This window comes from Scyliorhinus canicula, chromosome 11, assembly GCF_902713615.1.
Source record: "Scyliorhinus canicula chromosome 11, sScyCan1.1, whole genome shotgun sequence".
Classification (NCBI taxonomy): Eukaryota; Metazoa; Chordata; class Chondrichthyes; order Carcharhiniformes; family Scyliorhinidae; genus Scyliorhinus; species Scyliorhinus canicula.
In genome coordinates, this window is record NC_052156.1 from 1,536,749 (window position 1) to 1,549,176 (window position 12,428).

Genomic DNA, 12,428 nt, shown 5'->3' on the forward strand with positions numbered 1-12,428 from the left:
AGGGGCCAAAGAGAGAGGGGAGGGGGCAAGAGAGAGGGGAGGGGGCAAAGAGAGAGGGGAGGGGGCAAAGAGAGAGGGGAGGGGGCAAAGAGAGAGGGGAGGGGGCAAAGAGAGAGGGGAGGGGGCAAAGAGAGAGGGGAGGGGGCAAAGAGAGAGGGGAGGGGGCAAAGAGAGAGGGGAGGGGGCAAAGAGAGAGGGGAGGGGGCAAAGAGAGAGGGAGGGGGCAAAGAGAGAGGGAGGGGGCAAGAGAGAGGGGAGGGGCAAAGAGAGGGGGATGGGAAGAGAGGGGATGGGAAGAGAGGGGATGGGAGAGGGAGGGGCAGTGAGGGAGGGGCAGTGAGGGAGGGGGCAGTGAGGGAGGGGGAAAGAGAGAGAGGGGGAAAGAGAGAGAGGGGGAAAGAGAGAGAGGGGGAAAGAGAGAGAGGGGGAAAGAGAGAGAGGGGGAAAGAGAGAGAGGGGGAAAGAGAGAGAGGGGGAAAGAGAGAGAGGGGGAAAGAGAGAGAGGGGGAAAGAGAGAGAGGGGGAAAGAGAGAGAGGGGGAAAGAGAGAGAGGGGGAAAGAGAGAGAGGGGGAAAGAGAGAGAGGGGGAAAGAGAGAGAGGGGGAAAGAGAGAGAGGGGGAAAGAGAGAGAGGGGGAAAGAGAGAGAGGGGGAAAGAGAGAGAGGGGGAAAGAGAGAGAGGGGGAAAGAGAGAGAGGGGGAAAGAGAGAGAGGGGGAAAGAGAGAGAGGGGGAAAGAGAGAGAGGGGGAAAGAGAGAGAGGGGGAAAGAGAAAGAGGGGGGAAAGAGAAAGAGGGGGAAAGAGAGAGGGAGAGGGAAAGAGCGAGGGAGAGGGAAAGAGAGAGTGGCAGGAAGAGAGGGGGGGAATAGGGAGGGATGAAAGAGAGAGGGGGAAGAAAGGATGAAAGTTGGAAGAGAGAGATGGGGGAAGGAGCCCGATCACTTGGGTTTTATGGGAAAGCAGTGAGCAAGTTTTATTTGGTAGGTAGTTATGGGGACGGGTTCCCCAGATTGGTGAAACCTGACATGGCCGCTCTGTTTACATGAATCAATTGCATCTTTGACACGGACAAATCTACACTCCAAAACCTGACAAATCCACTGGTGTCTGTGGACATGAAATTGGAGCCTGCAAGCCACCTTTCCAGCTTTGCATTTTCCAGTGGTCCAAATTATGTCCATCAATGATTCACTTATTCGAATTGTGTTGATGAAAGAATCACTTTTTTGTTTTAAAAGATAAGTGGAGCACTGCTGCGCAGTGTCCTCCTTCAGCTCAGATTTAACTGGAGCTGTTAGAGAAATACTGTCTGAAGCACAATCTTGATGCAAATACCTGAGCTGTCCAAACGTTGACAGCAGAAACAGCAACAGTTGATCTCTGTAGTTGCCACTCAAGTCATTGCCCTAATTGAATGTTGCCCTCTCCTTGTCCATCCTCTTTTAAGGATCTGCATAGTTTAAATTGGGTAGAGGTAACAACAGGAAGATTCATGCAACACTGCACTTTCCACTGCATTTCGACAAACATACAGACTGCTCTCAGGTAATTAATTCACAAGGTCACAGATCAACTCAACCAAAGATCAGTAAATGCTCCAAACACTTGGCCCAGATCATTAACCAGTTATCTGTCTGTCTCTCTCAGGCTGGCTGATCCGCTGGATTCCAAAACTGTTACTCTTTAATTCTCTACGTTTTTGAGGCATTTAAAACTAATCAGAGTAAAGCCAATCAACGCAAGTTGCTCCATTTTATTGCAGTTTGTTGCCTTTCCATGGGCTTAAATCTGGTTGAGAGGCAGGATTAAACTTGCTGGTTTAGTGCTATCAGTGAGGGCGGAGTGGGGAAGATTGCCTAAATTTTGTAACGTGTGGGTATTTTTGAGCAGCAAAGCTCTCACTGTTCCAAGGCTTTGATTTGGGGGTTTTCTGGGCAGGGAGCTATGAGCAAGTTTCTCCCCCACACCTTTTAGCAGGAAGCTCAGGAAAATGCTGCGTCTTTTGGAAAATTTAAAGATTTGAGCATCTGGCTGGAGTCTTGGGACACGGAGTCACGTGGACCTGCAGCATTTCAGATCTTCCCAGGATCTTCTTTCAACATCACGGTCCTGTTAAACACCAACTGCAGAGGAAGAAACATTCACAAGAGTCAGCTCGAGGCAGGAATTTGTACAATCCGGCAGAAGCTGGATGATCAACGATGTGAGCACTACCTTCAACATTCACCCCCTCCACCACCGACGCACAGTGGCAGCCGTGTGTGCCATCTACAATAAGGAACTCACCAAGGTTCCTTAGACAGCACCTTACAAACACACAACCTCTACCATCGAGAAGGACAAGGGCAGCAGACCATAGAATCCCTACAGTGCAGGAGGCCATTCAGCCCATCAAGTCCGCACTGACTCTCCGAAAGATCACCCTACCCACTCCCCCACCCTATCTCCGTAACCTCACCTAACCGGTGGACACTAAGGGGCAATTTATCACGGCCAATCCACCTAACCTGCACATCTTTGGGCTGTGGGAACATCTTTCATCTGAGGAAACGAGAGCACCCGGAGGAAACCCACGCAGACACGGGGAGGATGAGTAAACTCCATGCAGACAGTCACCAGGGGTCGGAATCGAACCAAGGTCCCAGGCGCGGTGGGGCAGCAGTGCTAACCACTGTGCCACCAGATACCTGGGAACACCACCACCTGGAGGTTCCCTCCAAAGTAGCTCACCATTATTATTATTATTATCCTGACCTGGAAATATATCACCGTTCCTTCACCGACGCTGGGTCAAAATCCTGGAACCCCTTCCCTAACAGTACTGAGTGTATCTGATTCACATCCGACTGCAGCAGTTCAATGGGCAGCCGGCAGCACAGTGGTTAGCACTATTGCTTCACAGCGCTAGGGTCCCAGGTTTGATTGCCGGCTTGGGTCACCGTGCGGAGTCTGCACGTTCTCCCTGTGCCTAGCCAGGAATGTCCCCCCCCCCCCCCCCCCCAGAATGAATTACAGAGTCGCAGAGAAAATGCCACTGGGCTGATTCCTGACGGGAAGCTGACATTGTGGCTCATGGGCAGGTCAGCAGACGGCCATTTTAAATCACTGCTGAATAGATAACTCCCAGTCCTACATGAAGCACTTAATTAAATAAAAGGATAGTTGTGGGTATCTGAGCTCAGGCTGGTTTCACATGAGGATGGGTTGCGGAGGGTGGGTTGGGGGGGGGGACTGCGAGGCTAGTGGTTACACTGCAATAAATACACTGCCATTTTCACCAGGCACCATGAGAGTTGAAGCTCTCCAGGTGAGCAGCATATCTGATTGTCATACAAGCTAACACTGTACCAACCTTCTGGTCAGTGCTGTCCAAATCCACGGAGAAATAGCCAATACGCTCAAACTGAAACTTGTCAAATGGTTTGGCATTTTTGACAGATACATCCAGCATCGCATCTCCAATCACCTTCAGGGAATCCTGGAGAGAGAGAGAAATTACACTGAGCTAGTTTGCAACAGGCATTAAATCAGGAAGACCTGTTCGAGAAGTAGTTTCAAATTGCTTCCAAAGTATTCAGGAACAGATATGTCAACAGCTTTTACCTGGAAAGAAAATAAAGACTGACATTTATATAGCACCTTCCCACATTCTCGGGATATATCCCAAAGCACTTTATGGCCAATTAAGTATCCCTTGAAGTTTACTGTTCGAATACAGGAAATGTAGCAGCCAGTTTGTGCACAGTAAGCTCCCACATGTGGCAATGTAGTAGTGATCTGACAATCTGCTTTGGTGTTGATTTAAGGGCCACGAAGGAGGACTCTTCAAAATACTGGCTGTGGAATCTTTGACGCCCACCTGAGGGCGCTGACTGAGCCACTAGTTAATGTTTCACCCAAAGACAAGTACTTGGAAATGTTGACAAAGCACGGATAAAGGAGCATGGCTTTCAACAGTTCTCGCGAGAGGCCTTGAAAGAACTTGAGGGATGATGAGAAATGAAGCATGAAATGGGGCTTTATGGGTTGAGATCAGGAATAAACTCGGGGCAGCCACGCTGCTAGGAGTGAACTCTAGACCCCCAAATAGTGGGAGTTAGGACAGCAAATAAATAGGCAGATTTTGGAGTGCACTAAACAACAGGGCAGCAAACGCTCGAGACGTCAATTACACCAATATCAATTGGGGTATGAATTGGGGTATGAAGAGTGTGAAGGGCACAAAATTCTGGAACTCTAACAAGCCCAAAGAGAGGGAGTACAATTCTAGATTGAGTCTTCTAGATTGAGTCTCAGGAAATGAAGTTGGGCAAGTTCATGAAGCAACAGTGGGGAACTATTTTGGAGATAGAGACCATAATACAATTAGATTGAGCATAATTATGGAAAACGACAAAGTAGAACAGAAGTAAAATTTCTAAATTGGGCAGGAGGAAAACATATTTTACAAATCTGAGCGGTGAACTGGCCAAAGTGGACTGGAGGCATTAGCTAGGAGGGGAGGTTGGAGAAACTCGGTTTGTTCTCACCGGAAGTTGAGGGACGACCTGATAGAGGTCTACAAAATTATGAGGGGTATAGACAGAGTGGATACTCGGAAGCTATTTCCCAGGGTGGTAGGGTTGATTACTAGGGGACATATTTAAGGTGTGAGGGGCAAGGTTTAGAGGAGATGTGCAAGAAGTTTTTTTTCCCCCACAGAGGAAAGTTTAGGATAGCCACAAAACGCTAAATACTGTAAAGGCCGAGAGGAGGACAGAAAGTACAGGAGTGAAGTGAAAAAGGAAATTAGGAAAGCAAAGAGGATACGAAAAAATATTAGCAGGCAAATCAAAGAAAATCCTAAGATGTTTTATCAGTACATTAAAATCAAAATAATAACTAAGGAAAGGGTCGGGCCTCAGATCTACATGGTAACTTGTATGCTGATGGGCAGCACAGTGGTTGGCACCGTTGCCTCACGGCACCAAGGACCTGGGTTCGATCCCGGCTCTGGGTCACTGTCCGTGTGGAGTTTGCACATTCTCCCCGTGTCTGCGTGGGTCTCACGCCCACAACCCAAAGATGTGCAGGGTAGGTGGATTGGCCATGTTAAATTGCCAGTGTCCAGCGGTGTTCCACAGGAGTCAGTGTTGATGCTCTTGCTGTTTGTTGCATATACTGAATTAGATTTGAATGTGGGAGGCATGATTGGGGAATCTTCAGATGACACAAAAATTGGCCTTGTAGTTGATAGCGAAGAGGATACCTGCTGTCCCCAGAATTATATCAATAATTTGGTGGAGTGGGCTGAAAGGTGGCTGTATAGAGTGTTATTATTACACATCTTCTTATTTAAATCCATTGCTGATGTCATTAGCAAGTGCTGTGAAGTCGTTGGTTGTTTATGTTATCTGTGTAAATTCATATCTAACTGCTGTTAGTTATAATTGTTACTGTTTTTTCGATGTTTAACTTGCTGCTCCCGTTTGTGAGCATATTAAAGATGAACTTTCACAACGCGTTTCAACAACCTTCTTGTGGTCAAGTTATCACAGTGCCAAATGGAATACAATCCAGAAAGATGCGAGGTTAAGCACTTGGGGAAGGCAAACAAGGGAATATGGAATAAACAGGAGGATATTGAGAGGGGTTGAAGTGAGAACACTTGGGAGTACATGTCCACAGGACCTGAAGGACCATATGGAATGCTTTCCTTTATTGGGCGAGGTATTGAATACAAAAGCAGGGATGTAACGATGGAACTAAAATATATAAAATGCTGGCTAGGCCACAGCTGGAATATTGTGTACGGTTCTGGTCAGCACATTACAGGTGGGACACAATTGCTCCGGAGTGAGAACAGGGGAGATTCACAAGAATGTAGCCAGGGCTTGAAAATTGCAGCTATGAGGAGAGATTGGATAGGCTGGGGTTTATTTCCTTAGAACAGAGGTGGTGAAAGGGTGACCTAATCGGGGTGTACACAATTAGGAGGGGCCAGACAGGATGGACAGGAAAGACCTGTTTCCCCCCCTAGCTGAGGGGTCAGTTACCAGGAGGCAGAGATTGGAAAGTGATCGGTAAAAGGATTAGAGGGGACCCGAGGAAAACCTGTTAATCCAGTAGGCGTCTCTAATCTGATGCCCAATTGGTGGCTGAGGCTCAACTCACTCAAAAGGTATCTGGATCTGCACACGAGTACTGTAACCTGCAAGAATACAGGCCAGGTGCTGGAAAGTGGGATTAAAATGAGCAGCTGTTTTTCCCTTTCTTGGCTGGCGCAGATGGGCTGAATGGCCTCTTTCTGTGCTGTAACCTTCCTCTGGGTCTAAATGGAAAGTCAATCTCTGAGATCACTTTCAAATACTAGATTTCAATGTGGTCTGTTCTGTATTTCACGCTCACTAAAATCATATCTCGCTGAATCAGAGGTTGACTAAAGGTCGAATGTTAACAATTATCACCAAAACATTAATCATTCATCCCATAACTGTTTCTGGGATTTCCGGTGTGAAAATGCCTTTCATATTTTCTATGGCGTTATGATGATGGAGAAGCCATGGAATTGACACAGAAATATTAAGACTTTTAAACAACCGGAGTTTCATATTTCAAAATGGACACAAAGCCGAAAACGGCTGACAATGTGCAGCTAGCCGCTGACAGGAATGTCTGCAGGGGCTTCCTAATGGACAATGGAACCCCTCCCTGTTTCCAGGCAAGGTCATTCTGAAAACATCCAGGGATCGATTGCCATCTCCAGTGAAGACAAAGGAACATAACGAGTATCTCATCTCAAAGACCCTGGGTGGAATTGCCTTGACGGGTTACTGGATTCCAGGTTTCCTGTTGGAATACACAAAGAAGGGGTTAAGAACTAACTGAGAAAGCTGCCTGGTGCCTAACCGGTCTGCCTGTGCACTTATGTTTGTGCACGGCGAGGAAAAGGAGCTGGACGTTTTCCCCACACTGAAGGTGTGATACGTACTGGAAACACGGAATAGCCATTTTTTGCAGGAATATCTAAAACTCTCTCTCTCTTTGACTTTGGAAATCAACCATCCAACAAAAAGAGATCGCAGCTGGAAACAACTGAAATCTCTCTGGCTGTGAAATTCCTCCTTGTCTCTGTTTTAAAGGATCATTACTTCTGTCTGAGGCTGTGTCTGTGATTCTAGTTTCTCCTACTAGTGAAAACATCCATTCCATGGTCACTCTATCCAGCCCTCTGAATATTCTGTAAATTAATTTCAACGAGATCCACCTCATCCTTCTAACCTCCAACGAGTACAGACCCACAGTCCTCAGCCGCTCTTCATATCACAAGTTCTTCATTCCAGGGATCATTATTGTGAACCTCCTCTGGACCCTTTCCAAGGCCAGCACATCCTTCCTTAGATACGGGACCCAAAACTGCTCACAATACTCCAAATGGGGTCTCACCAGAGCCTTCTACAGCCTCAGAAGTACATCCCTGGTCTTGTATTCTCGCCCTCTCGACATGAATGCTAACATTGCATTTGCCTTCCTAACTACCGACTGAACCTGCACATTAACCTTATGAGAATCCTGAACTCGGACTCCGAAGTCAGCCCAGCACCTTTTCTCTTGTGATGGTGAATTATTTGAAGCTCCTTCCTGCTGTTCCCATCCTGATTTTTAGGTATCTTCCATTATCAACTCCCCAAACTCTCTCTAGAGGATCAAAAATAGCTACTCTTTACTATTTCAACACCTGTAGAAATCCTATTTTTATATTCCTGGCTAGCTTTCTCTCATACTCTTCTTTCTCCATTTAAAAACAAAAAGTCATTCTTGCTGCTTTTTAAAATTTGAGCAATCCTGTGACCAACCACAAATCCTTGCGGATTTTACAATATTTCTTTCCATTTGATACCGTCCTGAACTTCCTTATTTAGACATAGATGATCCATCTTTCTCAGAGTCTTTCTTTCTCACTGGGATAAATCTTTGCTGTGGGTTATTAAATATCTCTTTAAAACTGTCATTATATCTCTACTGTCCTTCCTTTTAACCTAGTTTCCCAGTAACTTTAGCTCCATCTATCTTTAGACCCTTATATTACCTTTATTCAGGAATAAAACACTAGTCTTAGATCCACACAACTTGCCTTCAGAATAAAGATGAAATTCTATCATGTAATGATCACTCTTGTCTAGAGGCTCCTTTACCAGGGAGTTATTGATTGATTGATCCTGTCTCATTGCTCATCACCATGTCATGAATAGGCTGCTTACTGGTTGGCTCGAGAATGTGCTGCTCGAAGAAATTGCCCTGGACGCATTATGAACTCATTTTCCAGTCGACCGTTGCCAATCTAATTCTCCTAATCTACATGCAGATTAAAGTCACCCATGGTTACTGTGATAAATTTCTTACATAACCCATTTATTTCTTCCTGTATACTCTGTCTACCCCACGAATACTGTTAGAGAGCCCATAAACGACTCCCACCAGTTATCTCTTACCTTACCATTTCTATTTCCCAAACAGATTCTACATTTTGCTCTTTCGAGCCAAGGTCACCTGTCACTATTGTACTAATGACACCCTTAATTAACAGAGCTACCCCACCACCTTTTCCAAGCTTCCTATCTTTGTACAATGTCAAATACCCTTCAATATTCAGGTCCCAGCCTTGGTCACCCTGCAACCATGTCACTGTGATGGCTATCAGGTCATATATATTTATTTCTGTGCTAATAATGATTCCATTTCATTCCGAAGGCTGCGCACATTCAGATATAGAGCTTTTAACTCTGTCTTTTCACCATTTTGCAATTTCCAGCCTTACCTTCTGTGTTCTCCGTCCCTTCCTGCCACACACTGTTTATCATTACCGTGTTCTCCATCCCTTTCTGCCACACTCTGTTTATGGTTAGCCGAACCGTCTGCTCTATTACCTCATTATTTCCTTTTGATTTACTGCACCGAGGAGGGATATTAAGGATGTTGAGGATGGATGTTTAAATACTCTAGGTCAAGCCGGCATAAGGAAGGGGGAAGTTTTGGGTATTCTAAAAGGCATTAAGGTGGAGAAGTCCCCAGGTCCGGATGGGATCTATCCCAGGTTACTGAGGGAAGCGAGGGACGAAATAGCTGGGGCCTTAACAGATATCTTTGCAGCATCCTTAAACACGGGTGAGGTCCCAGAGGACTGGAGAATTGCTAATGTTGTCCCTTTGTTTAAGAAGGGTAGCTGGGATAATCCAGGGAATTATAGACCAGTGAGCTTGACGTCAGTGGTAGGGAAGCTGCTGGAGAAGATACGGAGGGATAGGATCTATTCCCATTTGGAAGGAAATGGGCTTATCAGTGATAGGCAGCATGGTTTTGCGCAGGGAAGGTCATGTCTTATCAATTTAATAGAATTCTTTGAGGAAGTGACAAAGCTGATTGATGATGGAAGGGCTGTAGATGTCATATACATGGACTTCAGTAAGGCATTTGATAAGGTTCCCCATGGTAGGCTGATGGAGAAAGTGAAGTCTCATGGGGTCCAGGGTGTACTAGCTAGATTGATAAAGAACTGGCTGGGCAACAGGAGACAGAGAGTAGTCGTAGAAGGGAGTTTCTCAAAATGGAGAACTGTAACCAGTGGTGTTCCAGAGATCTGTGCTCGGACCGCTGTTTGTGATACAGTAGTCCCCCTTTATAACGCGGGTGTTGGGCTCCAAGACAGCCACCCGCGTTGCATCCGAGCCGCGGATATCCATGATGGGGGTTTTAAATTTATTTAAAAATCTATGCTAGCGCTTCCCATTGTGAGTCTACGGGGGGCGGGGGGAGAGGTCAGACCCCCGTAGACACTCAATGGGAAGCGCTAGCATAGATTTTTAAATAAATTTAAAACCCCCATCGTGGATCCAATTAAAATTTCAGCGGCCGGCTCACTTTGATCCGGAGAAGGAAGCTGCTCTCACTGAAATAATCAGCCGGCTGCTGAAATTGACACTGCCGGCTGCTCTCTCCCTCCAATCCAATCCAACTTTTAAGTTTTAATGTTTCTGATTGGAGGGAGAGAGCAGCGGGCAGTGTCAATTTCAGCAGCCGGCTGATTGTTTCAGTGAGAGAGCAGCTTCCCTCTCCGGATCAAAGTGAGCCGGCCGCTGAAATTGACACTTCCCGCTGCTCTCTCCCTCCAATCAGAAACATTAAAACTTAAAAGTTGGATTGGAGGGAGAGAGCAGCCGGCAGTGTCAATTTCAGCGGCCGGCTGATTGTTTCAGTGAGAGCAGCTTCCCTCTCCGGATCAAAGTGAGCCGGCTGCTGAAATTGACACAACTGACAGTTGGGGTCCATAAGCCCCCCCGCGGTATATCGCGAACCGCGGTATTGCGGAGCGCGGTATAACGGGGGACTACTGTATACATAAATGATCTGGAGGATGGTATAGGTGGTCTGATTAGCAAGTTTGCAGATGATACTAAGATTGGTGGAATAGCAGATAGTGAAGGGGACTGTCAGAGGATACAGCAGAATATAGATAGATTGGAGAGTTGGGCAAAGAAATGGCAGATGGAGTTCAATCCGGGCAAATGCGAGGTGATGCATTTTGGAAGGTCAAATTCAAGAGCGAACTATATGGTCAATGGAAGGGTCTTGGGGAAAATTGATGTACAGAGAGATCTGGGAGTTCAGGTCCATTGTACCCTGAAGGTGGCAACACAGGTGGATAGAGTGGTCAAGAAGGCATACGGCGTGTTTTCCTTCATCGGAAGGGATATTGAGTACGAGAGTTGGCAGGTCATGTTACAGTTGTATAGGACTTTGGTTCGGCCACATTTGGAATACTGCGTGCAGTTCTGGTCGCCACGTTACCAGAAGGATGTGGATGCTTTGGAGAAGGTGCAGAGGAGGGTCACCAGGATGTTGCCTGGTATGGAAGGTGCTATCTATGAAGAGAGGTTGAGTAGATTAGGATTATTTTCATTAGAAAGACGGAGGTTGAAGGGGGACCTCATTGAGGTCGACAAAATCATGCGAGGTATAGACAGGGTGGATAGCAAGAAGCTTTTCCCCAGAGTGGGGGACTCAATTACTAGGGGTCACGAGTTCAAACTGAGAGGGGAAAGGTTTAAGGGAGTTATACGTGGAAAGTTCTTTACGCAGAGGATGGCGGGTGCCTGGAAACCACTGCCGGCGGAGATGGTAGAGGCGGGCACGATAGCATCATTTAAGATGTATCTAGACAGATACATGAATGGGCAGGGAGCAGAGGGATACAGATTCTTAGAAAATAGGCAACAGTTTTAGATAGAGGATCTGGATCGGCGCAGGCTGGGAAGGTCAAAGGGCCTGTTTCTGTGCTGTACTTTTTCTTTGTTCTTTGTGCTTGTTCTGCACCTCCTCTCAATGATCCCATCCCCCCACTATTTAGTTAAAGCTCTCTCTACCACTCGTGTATGATTTGCCAGAATACAGGTCCCAGCATGGTCTGGTTGAGAGGCCATAAAATGGGACAGCTCCCACTTTCCCCAGTACTGGCCCCAGTGTCCCATGAATCAAAACCCATTTCTCCCACACCACTCTTTCAGTCACACTAGTCTTATTTTGCCTCGGCCAATTTGCTCATGGTCCAGTAATAATCGAGGAATTACTTTTGAAGTTCTGCTTCTTAACTGAGCCTCTCTCTCAAGGTGCTTATCAAATTGTCTTTTGAAAGTCACAACTAAATCTGCCCCAATCACTCTCAGGCAGTGCATTTCCGATCCTAACCACTTGCTGCCTGGAAACATTTTTCCTCATGTCGCCATTGGCTTATTTCCCATTCATCATATATATTTATCCTACGGTTCATGTCCCTGTGTCAATGGGAGCAGTTTCTCTCTCTACCCTGCCCTGACCCCTCATGATTAGAGGATGACACCTCTATCAAATCTCCTTCCAACTTCCTCCAAGGAGAATCCAATCTATCCTCATAACTGAATTTCCTCCTCCCAGGAACCATTCTCAAATTTTTCTGCACCTTGATCCTGGAATGCCTTTCCTAACTGCACTGGGGGTGTACCTACACCACCTGGACTACGGCGGATTCAAGGCGGTTGCTCGTCGCAATCTTCTCGAGGGCCATTGGGGGTGGGGAATAAATGCTGGGCTTGCCAGTGAAATCACATCTCAAACAAATTTGAAAAGCCCTCCTTGAGGTTTTCACCACCTACCTAAAGTGCAGTGTCCAGAATTGAACCCAATTCTCCAGGTGAAGTCAAACCAGTGCTTTTTAAAGTTTCATCAAAAATCCCTTTCTTTCATATTCCTTCCTCCAATCTCAAAAACAACCGCTCACCACTATTCTCTACATCCTGCCAATCTGCTAAACTTGTAGCTGTACAACCACTGACTCTTTTCTGACAGGCTTGTTGTATACCAAATTCCTTTTGGAAGTCCTTGCAGAGATATCAGCTTTATTACCCTCATCAATTCTCT

The 12,428-nt window shown here is 46.4% G+C and overlaps 1 protein-coding gene across 1 annotated transcript in view; it reads right to left on the minus strand.

The window, feature by feature from the left end:
* Positions 1-970: 970 nt before the first annotated feature.
* qars1 (glutaminyl-tRNA synthetase 1) overlaps positions 971-12,428 on the minus strand; it is a 101,320-nt gene continuing 89,862 nt past the window's right edge. Inside the window, exons 24-25 of the mRNA XM_038812003.1 lie at positions 3,352-3,477; positions 971-2,122 (exon numbers count right to left, since the gene is read on the minus strand). Coding sequence (XP_038667931.1) covers positions 2,072-2,122; positions 3,352-3,477 — 177 coding nt within the window. The 3' untranslated portion in view covers positions 971-2,071. The remainder of the gene's footprint in view (positions 2,123-3,351; positions 3,478-12,428) is intronic.